The following is a 12,442-nucleotide window of genomic DNA, read 5'->3' as shown; positions in this document are numbered from 1 at the left end:
AGTCAAGCACAGGTCAGGGTCAAGGTCAGGTCAACCGGGTAGGCACATATCCCCGAAAATCAAAACTGATATTCGCAGCCTGTGACACATGTTTTATAGGTAATTTGGGGCGTAGAACACGATGGTGACATTCATTTTATCATATGTGTACGTGTTTGGCTCAAAAAGTTCAATTTAAGAAATTCATGTATCATGGTCGTGAAGAAGTCACGAAAAATTGCCAAGATTCAGTTCAAGATTTTGGAAAATGCGGAACGATAATCAATAATCGAAGATAGCCATTTGATTGATCATGGTATTGGCAGTCTAATGGCGTTTACGGAATGTCTGTATGTCTATTCTGTGATTTTATATGATTTTTTGAACATATGCCGTTTTTGGTCGAAAAGTCAGAAATCATGACGTCACTAAAACCTCGATATCTCAAAAATTTTCCGACCGATTTTTTTGAAACTTTGTCACAATAAACTTCAATTAATTCCCTACAGGTACCCAAAATTTGGCGCGCCTGCGGCGCGCCGTTTTTATGCTATGGCCCGGCGAAAAAAGTGGGGGCGTTTAACGCCCCCCCCCCCCCAGCAACTCGCGGGTTAATTAATCATGAAAGTTACGAAGCTAATTTCAGTTCATCCTAAATACTGCTCTCTTATTTCAAGTTGCCATGTCACAGATAGAGTCGGGCAGAAGGATGGGAGTCAATTACACAATCATTTATTTAGATACACATGGAAGCACATGACGTGTTGTTAAAGGGAATAGTTCACTTTCCCGAAATTAGTTTTTTTGCAATGGATTTATGATTTTTTATGTCAAAATGATCAGGAAAGAAAATAAAACCTTTGAAAATATTATTTTTAATATTTTTATACAGGAAGAACTATGCTCTAGGTAAAATATTGTTTGGCGCTGAGGCTTTTTACGCGTTGACCAATCATATTGCGCAGTTCAAACATCGGCTGTAACCAGCATGCTGATTGGCTGACGATAACGTGGCGGCATTCCTCAGCAAGGCACTTTTTCGGGACGAGAAATGGAACATCTTCGTGTAGGGTGATCGTTGAGCCGTAAAAGCTTCTGATTTGTGCTAGTCTCAGCTCAAGCTACGAAACTGCTATTCCATTTCAAAACCCCATGTTAAAAGAGAACTATTTCCTTTAAAAACATTTCCCTCTTCTAGGGTGACTCAAGACTGCTTACTGCTTAGTGCTTACGTCACTAGGACACATTACATAGTGAGTCTGAGTATACAGTACATAAGATGGCCCAGTCAGTCCGACACCTGGCGACTCCAGGCGGCCGGCCGGCGCGTGCAACAAGTCGCGGCCGCAGAATCGATGGCGGCCTCCAATTGATCCGCGTGACGTCAGCGCATCCGGGCGGCCGGGCTGGCGCGGCGCGCGCGCCGCCGCCGGCTCCACTCGGCAGCCGCGAGTCATGCCCTGACGAACATGCCGGCCCGGTGCCGCCATGAGCCGCGGCCGCACCACCCTGCTGCTGCTGGCCGGCCTGCTGGCCGCGCCGCCGCCGCCGCCGGCCGCCGCCCTCCACTTTATCGGTGAGTCCGCTGCTGACCGCGCCGCTGGCCGGGAGCGCCTGTGGCGGCAGGGCCGCGCCGCATCACCACCGGTCCGCCGCGGCCCTGCCGGCTGAGCGGCACAGTACCTGTCAACAGGACCTGGCTCCATCAGAGCTGGGACCACTCAGCGGGCCCGGCACACGGTCCGACCGAACCCGTGGCGCAGTCCGGCCAGCCGGGAGCGACCCCGCGCGCAGCCGGGCGCGCCCAATTTCACTCCATATGGTTCGATTTGGAACGCCATTGTTCTCCTCGTTGAAATGCTCTGCTCCCTATTCAGTCCCTACTGACTATGTACAAAGGGAAAATTGGCTCGTCACTGTACTGACGCTGTCTCCTTTTGGAAAAAAAAAAAACATGCTGTCTTTCCTCCACTTTGTTCCTTGTCTGTGTCAGAAGGGAGCAGTAGCATGACCTATTCTCCTAAGTTGCTGACGAATTGTGTGTATTTCCGGGCCAATGATACCATTCGAAGACAATAAAGAACTTAAAAGGCATACTAATAAATTCATGCACTTACATTTTTATTTGAATTTATTGAAGTTATCATTTGTCATTTATTATTCAAATTAACTCAAGTATTTGTAAATGAAATTTAGGATTAATTTCGGCAGGTGTTTTATTCTTCTGCAGCTGTTGTCTCGTTTCTTTAGATGAGAACAAATTATCAGCAAATCTGGTAATGTTAACCCTCGCACGACCAGGCCATTTCTCATAACACGAACGACCAGGGGGGGGGTTGTTACGACCCCCCCCCCCCCCTGGCGTTTCGAAACGGAAGGTCGTAGAGCTTAGCGGAAAAAACCAACGGATTGCTCTCAACGAGATCTCGCGATTGGTGGTATATTTTTTGGTCCTAGATCAACATTTGACCTACTTTTGACCGGTCAAAGGTCAAATTTTCGGAAAAATAGACTTTTTTCAACTTTCGGCGGCGATTGCGGCAAAACGGTGGGAGATATCGACTTGAAACCTTCACTATCGTGTTCCTTGATCAATTATCTATCGTTTGGTATGTATTTCGTTTCCCTAGCTCTAAAAATGGCGCTTTGGGAGCGCCGGAAGTCGGCAAGGTCACAGTCTGCGGCAGAAATTCGAAAAATCAAAATTTAAATTTTTGAAATCTGATTGTATTTTTGGATTTGGGAGGTCCATTTGCTCCCTATAGAAGCTAATATTGTTGCATATTCCCATTGAGGTGACAAGAATTAGCAAAATAGTGGTTCGGGCGCTTTTCAAAAATAGTACCGGACGCTGTTCCTCTTGTGACGTCATAGCTCCGTGACCTGACCTGACCCGGTCAAATTTTTTATACCATATGATAGCCAATACTTGCCCCAACATGCATGGGAAGTTTCATCACGATCCATCAACCGATGTCCGTACCACCGGCAGGAAACCTCGGGCGCTGGCACTCAGTTTGTGAAAATCCGGCCGGAGGCTGTACCTCTTATGACGTCATAACTCCGTGACCTGACATGACCCGATCAATTTTTTTTCGGCAAAAGATGCGCAAAGGTTGCCCCAGAGGGTATTGAAAATTTCAGCCCGCTACGACAAGCCGTTTAGCGTGCACTTCGAAAAAACCTCAGGGGGGGTTGATACAACCCCCCCCCCCTAGGCGTTCTAGGGTTAAAGACCTAAGCACATACAAACAAAGCATTTGCAACACTCTCCCAAACGTTTCAGAGATGTGAATATGAATCATGACATCATGATGCCTTAAATGTGAATATATAGGCATAAGCATTGCCGTGCGCAAAAAAACTAACTGCAAAAAATTTCCCTTATTATACTAACTTTCACAAAGCTGAAGAATAATTGGAGCTCAATAAGCAGATGTTCTAGCAGCATCACTGAGTTTACAAAATTGCTCTAAAAAGACAGTTTTAGTCAGCATAATACCTACAGCAATGTAGACTTACAAAGGCTCTCGTTATAAACGCATTGATGTGCACAACTTTGTGTATCACTGTTTCTTCATTCTCAAAATCTTCCAAGCTATGAATCAGGCTCCACTTCGAAGATTTGCAGCATTTGCCATTATCTCAATTTCTCTCTTTAAAATAAGCTTCTAGCATACCTAAGTACCTACTTTGCAAGGCTTAGGAAGTGCCCAAAAATAGGGTTTCAGTTTTTGGTGAAAATGTTCGCCAAAAATAGTCACAGGGCCGTGACATTGGCACCGTCATGTTTGTCATGTTCAGTTCAGGGGCGTCGAATGATTGTTTGGGTGGGACCAACGTAGGGTGCTAACCTCAGGTGTGGGTCCTGGCTCAGGATAAGGCCACTCACTTAACAAAGCTGGTCGAAGGAGCTAACATTCTTTTCCATAGGTATCCGAAGGTTGGGACTTTTCAATTAAAACAATCACCATTCTTTAGAATTGTGATTTTCTATTGCAAATCCCAACCTGAGCTACCTCTCTAGGGGGGTGTTAAGCGTTTCTGCCGCGATTTTGGACATCTTGATACCCTCGAAAACGGCTCGTTAGATTTTCTTGCCATTTTCAGCGTTTGGTCCCGTATGGGGGAGCTACCGGCTGGTACCGGTCGCTTGTATTCCTGGGTCCAGTGACTAGTGGCTGCTTTTTCCGAATCGCCAGCTCAATTGGAACGGGGGTTATTGACAGAAAACTCAGATGACCTCAGTGACGTCGTTTATGACAACACGCAATAACAACAATGCAATTGTGATTGAGGCAGTTTAAGATAATTTATGGTGCAAAAATAACAGTTTCCGTACTTTCCCAATTGACCTACAAAAGCCGATCAGATCACATGGCCGATCTGACCTCAGGTAAACCTTTGGAAAAAAAATCCCAGATATACGGATTGCGAGGCCTTAGAAGTTTACTAAGCTCTGTGAGTTTCATCTCCCTGCGAAAGATCTTCTGGCGTTGGGGGCGTTGTGATGTTCGACAGCTAAGGACTGTGCAGAGGTTTGCGTACGACATCATAAGTCAGTAACCTGACCCGACCTTAAAATGCGATTGGTGTCAGTGTCACGCAGTTCAGCTTGAATCAAAAGTCGGTTGTACCGAGCTCTCCATCCCCATCACGTTCTTAGCAATCGCAAGAAACGCGTCAGGGGGGGGGGGGGGACTCGCCGCCCACATCCCTCGGCCGGCGAGAATGCATAAAATCGCATAGAATCAATAACAACTATCCCTATTCCCGCCCATAATTCAGAGGGCAGAGAGGGGTGAGATTTTAATGAACCATGGGGTCACTCGTACACGATTACTGTTGAATCAAGAACAACAGAACTGTTGCCATCATGAATGGCCGGCGGGCTCAGCAACAGCCATAGGGAGACATCTAATATACTCAGGAAAGCATTCATAGAGCAGGCAGGGCAGCATGCCAGCGTGCACGAGTTGGTCCAAAAGTTGGTCGGTAGTTGAGCCCCGAGCTCCGACTCCCGATGATGAGAAGCGCTCCAGGCATTCCGGAGCTTCTCGGCGCGAGTTGGATACTCTTTTGGGAACGGGCCTGTGGCTGTTGGGAACCACTAGTTAAGGGCAATGAGTGGCAAGCATGGGGCTCGGCTATGGCAGTATGCTTTTAACTTTGGCTCCCGCTTTATCCCAAATACCGGGAAATTCTCGTTTAGGCGCGAACTTCACCTCTCATGCGGCCTAAGAAGTTTGTCCGAAGTTCCCTTACGGGTTTTCGTGGATATCTCAAATAAGTAAGCACATACCCGTAAGTGGATCTGCTTAAACTTCAACATATATTTATGTTCAATTTTCTCATATCTTATCTGACAATCTCATGTAAAGTATCTTATCAATCAAGGCTTCAAAGATATAGGGGCACGTGGAGTAAGAGGGACCAGCTAAGGTTTGAGGTCGCATATCTTGCTACACTGCTCAGTGCTCTTGAACCTCTTATTGTTGATAGTCTTTTGACTGCTTTATCCTTCCTCTTTTGAGATATGCTGAGACTGAATTTTGGGTTAAATAAATATAGGTGGTGCTTGCTTTTAAAGGGTGGCATGTCAAAATCATCGACAAGAAAAAAACGCGGGGTAAGACGGACCACCCAGCAGTGCCTGTTTTCCATTTATGTCCTGCTCTGTAATATTGTATGTAGAAGCAATTGGAATGGTAAAATAATAGAATAAGCCTTTGTTCCAAATGTGGTGGAAGTGCATCTAAAAGCTAGGACACTGTGTTGCTTGTCGTTTGGCATTAATGCATGCCAGCTGAGCACTTACAGCATGGCTCACATTCAACCAAAGATTTCTTCCAAAAAAAATAGCTTACTAAAAAACGCATGTCAATGTTTTACCATAATTTTTCAGCTGCGGGATAAAATGGATCATCACAGGTTAATATGAACCACAGTGGTCCGTCTGGCCCCGAATCTTAATTCTGTCATTACCATGATGTATATGTTGAATAGCCCAACATTGCGAAACCTTGTGCGTTCCTAAGTGTGACTTTAATATTGTTCTTCACAGCAAAGTACTAAGAAAAAATTGATCATGCAAAGAAGGCGCCAAATTGAGTCATCCTTAGGCCTCTACCATTATGGAAAGCAGTGCGACGAAGAGCAGCATCATTCAGTCTTAATGGCTCAAAATCCATGCGTCCTGGACCCAAGAGCCCAGTGCGGCCATTGGTACATACGAAGGAAAGCAAAGGTAGTGAGTATATGTTACAAACATAAAGCAGCAGACTACAGCAGCACTTCAGCCGGGAAGGCTGGTGGTCTGCTTTGCCCCGGTGGCCGTCTTACCCCACCTTCCCCTAGCTGTAATGTCACTTATTAGGTCATGTTAGTCCGAAATCCACGACACTGATCTACTGGTATTGTATTGTATTGTATTAACTATTGGTAGCTACGGCGGCGCCGTTGATTATCGTGCAGTCTATCGCACATACATAGATGGTTTGATCTATCCACTCCCTTCTTACCAGCCTTGCCCAACGATGCATATAACATTATATGCCCAACGATGCATATAACATTATATGCCCAACGATGCATATAATGTTATTTATCTTTCCCCACTATGTTGACGTCATAACCCGACATTCCACCACTCAGCGCGTCCTCCCTATTGTGAGTACCTCTTGGCTCTTATTCCCATGATCAGTCGAGTACTACCCATCCTGCCCATGTGTCTGGTCTCTACCCATTTACCCATATGCTCCCACGTCGGTTCCTGCACGTCTCGAGGGGTCGTCCTTCAAGAAGCATCGTGAGGGGCGTGAGGGCCTGTCTCTGGAGACGGTGGGAGGGCGCGCAGGGCCACTCTCCGAGGACCGCCGGCGGACCGCGCCGTAGGAGAGGTGCGGGGCCTCCCTCCTAGGGCAGTGCAGGAGGACCGCCGCTGCTCTGTGCTTGACTAGGCGGCACGCGGCCGCGCCGGGTGGCGGCCGGGGAGAGTCGGTCGCGCGCCGTCTCGGCTGCCCGGCCGAGCAGCTGCCGCGCCGCTGATTGCCACCCGCGGCAGATGCGGCGCAGCGGCGCGCCGGAAACGAGCCGGCGCGCGGCGCGGCGCCGGTATATCAGCGCCGATGGCGCGCGATCGATGGGCGTCTGACGTCAAGCGCAGTCAGTCGGCGGCGAAAATACCGCTCTGGGCCGGCCGCGGGTGGTGCGGGGGCTGAGCCTCCCGGACAGCCGACCACCCAAGGCCGGCCGAACCCTGTAGGACAGCCGACCCGACCCCTCCCGACCCCTAAAGGACGACCGACATCTCCCAGACAGCCGACCCCTCTCGGACAGCCCAGCCCCACTGGACACAGTGGACAGCCCCCGACCGCTGGGTCACACACAGGTCAACCCGGCGGGACCCATCACATATGTAGACCTGCCGAGTGCCGGCCCATCACACACACCTGCCGGTCCACGATACAGACCTGTCGGCCCATCATACACACCTGCCGGCCCACCATACAGACCTGTCGGCCCATCACACACACCTGTCGGCCCACCATACAGACCTGTCGGCCCATCATACACACCTGCCGGCCCACCATACAGACCTGTCGGCCCATCACACACACCTGTCGGCCCACCATACAGACCTGCCGGCCCATCACACACACCTGCCGGCCCATCATACAGACCTGCCGGCCCACCATATAGACCTGCCGGTCAATCACACATACCTGCCGGCCCATCATACATACCTGCCGGCCCATCATACAGACCTGCCTCTCCTGAGTCCTTGCCCGACATGAACGGTATTCACACTCCACAGCTATCGGTAGAACTGCCCAGTAAAACTGTTTGGTAAATATTTTCAGCAAAGCTACACGGTTAGACAAGGCTCAGTGAGGCTGCCCGGTACAGCTTCTCAGTAAAGCTGTCCGATAAAGTTTTCCCAGGAAAACTTCACGGTACGGTTAGCTGGTAAAGCTGCCAAGCTTAGCTGCCTAGTAGGTAATGCTGACCAGTTAAGATGACCGGTAAAACTGCCCAGTAAAGCCACCAGGTAAAGTTGTCCGATAAGGTAAAGCTGCCCGGTAAAGCCTCCCAGTAAAATTCCCGGTAAAGCTACCTGGTACAGCTTCCCCGTGAGGCTGTCTAGGAAAGCTACCGGTAGCATTGCGACAGAGTCGCTGCCGGCGCTGCGATGTCGTCAGCACCGCGACGCCGTCCTTCTGCGATGTCTGCGTGTCTGGAAAGGGGCGCGTCGTCGTCGACCGCGGGCACTAATGGGGACCGATGTGGTCATTTGTGGGACCCGACAACCCGTTCGTCAACAGATAGGGTGGGGCAGAGAACCAGAGGGAAAGAGGAGAGGGAGAAGGAGAGGAAAGATGAAGAGGAGAGAGAGGGAAGTGTGAGAGAGGAAAAGTGAGTGAGAGAGAGAGAGGGAGAGGGAGAGAGAGAAAGAGAGCAATAGAGAGAGGGAGGGAGAGAGAGAAAGAGAGAGAGAGGGAGAGAGAGAGAGAGAGAAAGAGAGAGAGAGAGAGAGAGAGACAGAGAGAGAGAGAGAGAGACAGAGAGAGAGAGAGAGAGAGAGATCAGGAAATGAGCTGCTGATATAATCACACGACCAGCGTTTTCTACAACCTCTGGGCAGACTGCCAGCTAATGCGATCTATGCGCTGTGTTGGACACAGAAGGTTTCATTCCTTTGCTGCAAAGCCAGGCGCGGCGGCCGGCGGATGCTCTGTTCCGCCGACCATCTGTGTGCTGCGGCACAGCCTACCTACCTGCCTGACTGGCGCGCTGTCCGCCCTCCCCGCTCGATGTGTCGGCAGGCGCAGCCACTGACTCGTGAAACTTGTGATTGAGCGGGGCGTCCGCGCTGTGGACCCCCGGCAAACATTGCCTGTGGGTCATCCCGCAATGCTCATCTTCCCAATGAATTGCCTGTATGGCTGGCTGGTAGTTAGGCTAACAGAAACTGCATCACCCATGCAGAGATCATTCTGCAGCATTGGCAATAAAGCTGGCAGATTGCCGCATTCCTGTCGGTGTTACATATACTAAAAAGTCACATTTAGATGGATTCAGTTTAGAGTTGCAAAATTTCCCTACCGCACTACCGGCATGCCGGTAATTTTTCACCACCGCAGGTTTCTTCGTGGTATCTGGCACGTCTTGCCGGTAGCATGCCGGTATTTTTGATTTTGCACACAAAAAAAAAAATTATCAGCATATGATTCAAACTTTGGACACTAAGAGGCTATTGAATTGTAATAACAGCAACCTTAGCCACTGCAAAATACATTTTGTGGTAGAAGTTCCATTGCTAAGGGTAGGGGACAGGGGTAACATATGAACCTCAGCATTTCACAGGTTTGGCTCTAATTAGAATTGTCAAGAATCTACTATGGTGTATCAAAGGAAGACAAAGAATACTCATTCATGTTGCAAAAACACAACCAATTAGTAAGTCTGATGGTAGGTAATGGGCATAATACAATAACTAAAATAAATAAATGTTCATGGCAACATTCCCTAGGCAAAAGGCAGAATCAAAACAACACAAAACACATTGTTTGGAAACTGACCTTGAGTCCTGAGATGTGGTCTGAGATACTCTACAAAGAATTTGACACTGAAAATCCAGCTGAAAAGGCAGGTGTTAGGTAGCCCTGAGCCTAACTTTGGTCCCAAAATGAAATGAAAATGGGTTAAACTGGCATTTTGTCTTATCTTTACAAGAAAACACAACATGCAGACGAAATGAATACAAAGTGGCGCAATGTGGCGCAAAGGCAACCAAGGATTGACTTTTAAGATCCTCTGTCCCCTAAAGAAAGGATGTAAGCTGATGACGTAATATTTATTCATATGCCCTTTTGGTTGAATCACTCAAGAGAAATCAATTTTCTTGTAGTGAATAACACTCAGGGTTGATTTCATTGGAATTCAATATCGTGTTGGATGATTTTTATCAATAAAATCATTCACCAGGCAGAAGTTTGCAGTCCTAAAACCTTTTTTTGCAGTTTTTAAATCAGCTGGTTAAAAACTGTGTTATGGCGCATCTGTTTCGAAAATAACGAAATCCTTGATAACCTTGTGTTTGTTCCCGCGTTTGAGATGGGGGAGGATATTATATCGTTTTTATACATATTATTTGGTGACTTCTCTGGACAAGTGAGCTATTAACACATATTTTTACATGCTTCGTAATTTGTATCTTACTCACGAGTCACGAGCCAGCAATCCATGGCGGATAGGATGGCCTTGGCGGATAGGAAAAAGCTGATGTTGATCTCGCTTCCTCAGTTAGGAACATGGCCGAATCTGTAGTTTTTTATATTGTGATTTGTGACTGTCTATAGTCATTATTTGGTTGGTACCTGCAACAATTTAGGAAAATGTGGAAAATAAGAACGCTTGTGGTAAATGTGATTGCTGCTCACTGTGCACTCTTCAGAAACACATTTCAGTAATTCAAGTTCTTTTTGTCCTTGCTTTTTTGATGAATGTGTTAATGCTTTTTGTAGGCAATACCTTTTTGATTACAGGTGATATTTTAACAGCTGTAGACTGGAATTGAGTTTCAAAATTGTGGTATTTGTGGGGCGAACTCAGCCAACATCAGGCTGCTGGTAGTTTTGGTTGGACAATGGGTGGCTTCTGGGTGGGGCGGTTACTGAAATTGCCAAAATGTGGCATCTCATGTAGGGGTAAGCCAGAATCAAGAATGCAGGTTTTTTGGTATGCCGGTAATTTGGCGGTTTTTTTTGCTTGGGGCGTGGTAGCATGCCGGTATCCCAGAAAATTTTTGTGGGGCGGGGCGGTGCCGGTAGCAGCCCATTGGGAAAACTTTGCAACTCTAATTCAGTTTAACAAGCGCAGTGGAAGGGGGGGGGGGCGGATTCCGCCCACCCCTCCTGTTTTTCGCCAATAACTCGCGCCGCAAACATAGTATTATAATGTGAAATGTGAAATGAAAAATGTGAAATATAATGTGTATTATAATGTGAAATTTTGGCTACCTGTCCAGAATTGAACTGCAGATCTTCTCGTGCAAGAAATAAGAAAATCAGGTCACAACTTTTCTAGTAATAGCGGTGTAAAGTCAAACATCCTGTCGCCGCGGCGGCGCGGCGGCGCGGCGGCCGGCGCTAGCCGTTACGCGCCGCCTGAATTGTAGACTGTGCCGGGGCCGGACGGTTCAGTCTTTACATCGCGCTCCTTACCGCTGATTATATTCGATTAGCGTCAAACTTTGTGAGAAGACTAAGAAATGTACAGGCAATCTCATGGTCAAAGAATTTTGAAAATCGCCGGTAACAACTTGAGTTATGAGTGTGTAAACACAAAATTGTGATTGCCGCGTTTCCCGCGTCGGCCGATCCCGCTTCAGCCGGCGACATCTTACCCTTAGCAGGCTTCTAGCTGCCATATTTTTTGATTGATTAACTAGAAATTCACCATACATACTCACAAATGTATGTTCTTTCGTATAGTCAAAGAAAAAAGAAAATCGGCCGGTAACTTTTTGCGTTATCGGCGTGTAAACGCAAAAAAAGTCGCTTATATGGCAGATTTGACCACATTTGACCTCATTTGACCTTGAAGATATTGACCTAGGGTCATGAAATTCACACACAACAGAGTTCCCCAGGGCCTTCACCTACCCTCCAAATTTCGTCTTTCTAGCTCCAGTGGGAGCTGAGATCTTAGGGGAGGGGCGACATCCGCCCTCCTTCCACTGGGCGTAGTACTCGCAACCCTTCCACTGCGCGTGTTAACCCGTTAGGTCCCGTGTTTCGGCATCTCCAGTCTTCTTACACCACACGGTGTCACTGTAGTGCCGTGGATATTGACCTTCTGCTCCCTGCTGTTTCAGGTTGTTTAATTGAAGACCTATGTGATGACTCCGAACGATGTTTCAACGGTAAGTGCTATTATAATAGTTACTTACTTTTCGCAATGCATGCTTACAACTCAAATGACTGGTATTGCGTGGTGACGATCATCGTATTTTTGTTACCTCGATTCCTTTGAAATCGGACATGACGACACAAGCCAGAGTCTAAAAATGACACTGTCAGTAAATCATAAATAGTGTCGGTATCCCGTTGCCTGGTGTCGTGCCTCCACTCAGGCCGCGGGTCAGTCAGTGACTCAGTCTCACTTGCAGTCAAATTCGAGTCAGGATTCGAAGCGTGCTGCGCTGTCAGCCATCGCGCCGGGGCTGCTTGCCTCCCTCCAGTTCCAGTTCCAGTTTGCGTCTACTGGCCTGCCGCCAGAGGCGATTTCGGCCGCGTTGGCGTATTTCGGGGTTGGTGGCTGGTTTTCATTTGGTGCTTTCCAGCTCGCTGTTTTCCAGCAGATTTAGATACACTGTTCACGGCGCGTTTCATTCAGACCTTTAAAAACATGCGAGACATTAGAATGTAAGCTGGGCCTTTTTGCTGTGAGCGTTACATGA

The 12,442-nt window shown here is 47.8% G+C and overlaps 1 protein-coding gene across 1 annotated transcript in view; it reads left to right on the top strand.

The window, feature by feature from the left end:
* Positions 1-1,416: 1,416 nt before the first annotated feature.
* LOC122385704 (receptor-type tyrosine-protein phosphatase N2-like) overlaps positions 1,417-12,442 on the top strand; it is a 66,379-nt gene continuing 55,353 nt past the window's right edge. Inside the window, exons 1-2 of the mRNA XM_043374152.1 lie at positions 1,417-1,555; positions 11,858-11,905. Of these exons, the coding sequence (XP_043230087.1) occupies positions 1,468-1,555; positions 11,858-11,905 (136 nt within the window). The 5' untranslated portion in view covers positions 1,417-1,467. The remainder of the gene's footprint in view (positions 1,556-11,857; positions 11,906-12,442) is intronic.

The sequence above is a fragment of the Amphibalanus amphitrite genome, unplaced genomic scaffold (assembly GCF_019059575.1).
Source record: "Amphibalanus amphitrite isolate SeventyFive unplaced genomic scaffold, NRLGWU_Aamphi_draft 000228F_arrow, whole genome shotgun sequence".
NCBI lineage: Eukaryota > Metazoa > Arthropoda > Thecostraca > Balanomorpha > Balanidae > Amphibalanus > Amphibalanus amphitrite.
This window is presented reverse-complemented; position numbering and strand designations above follow the sequence as displayed.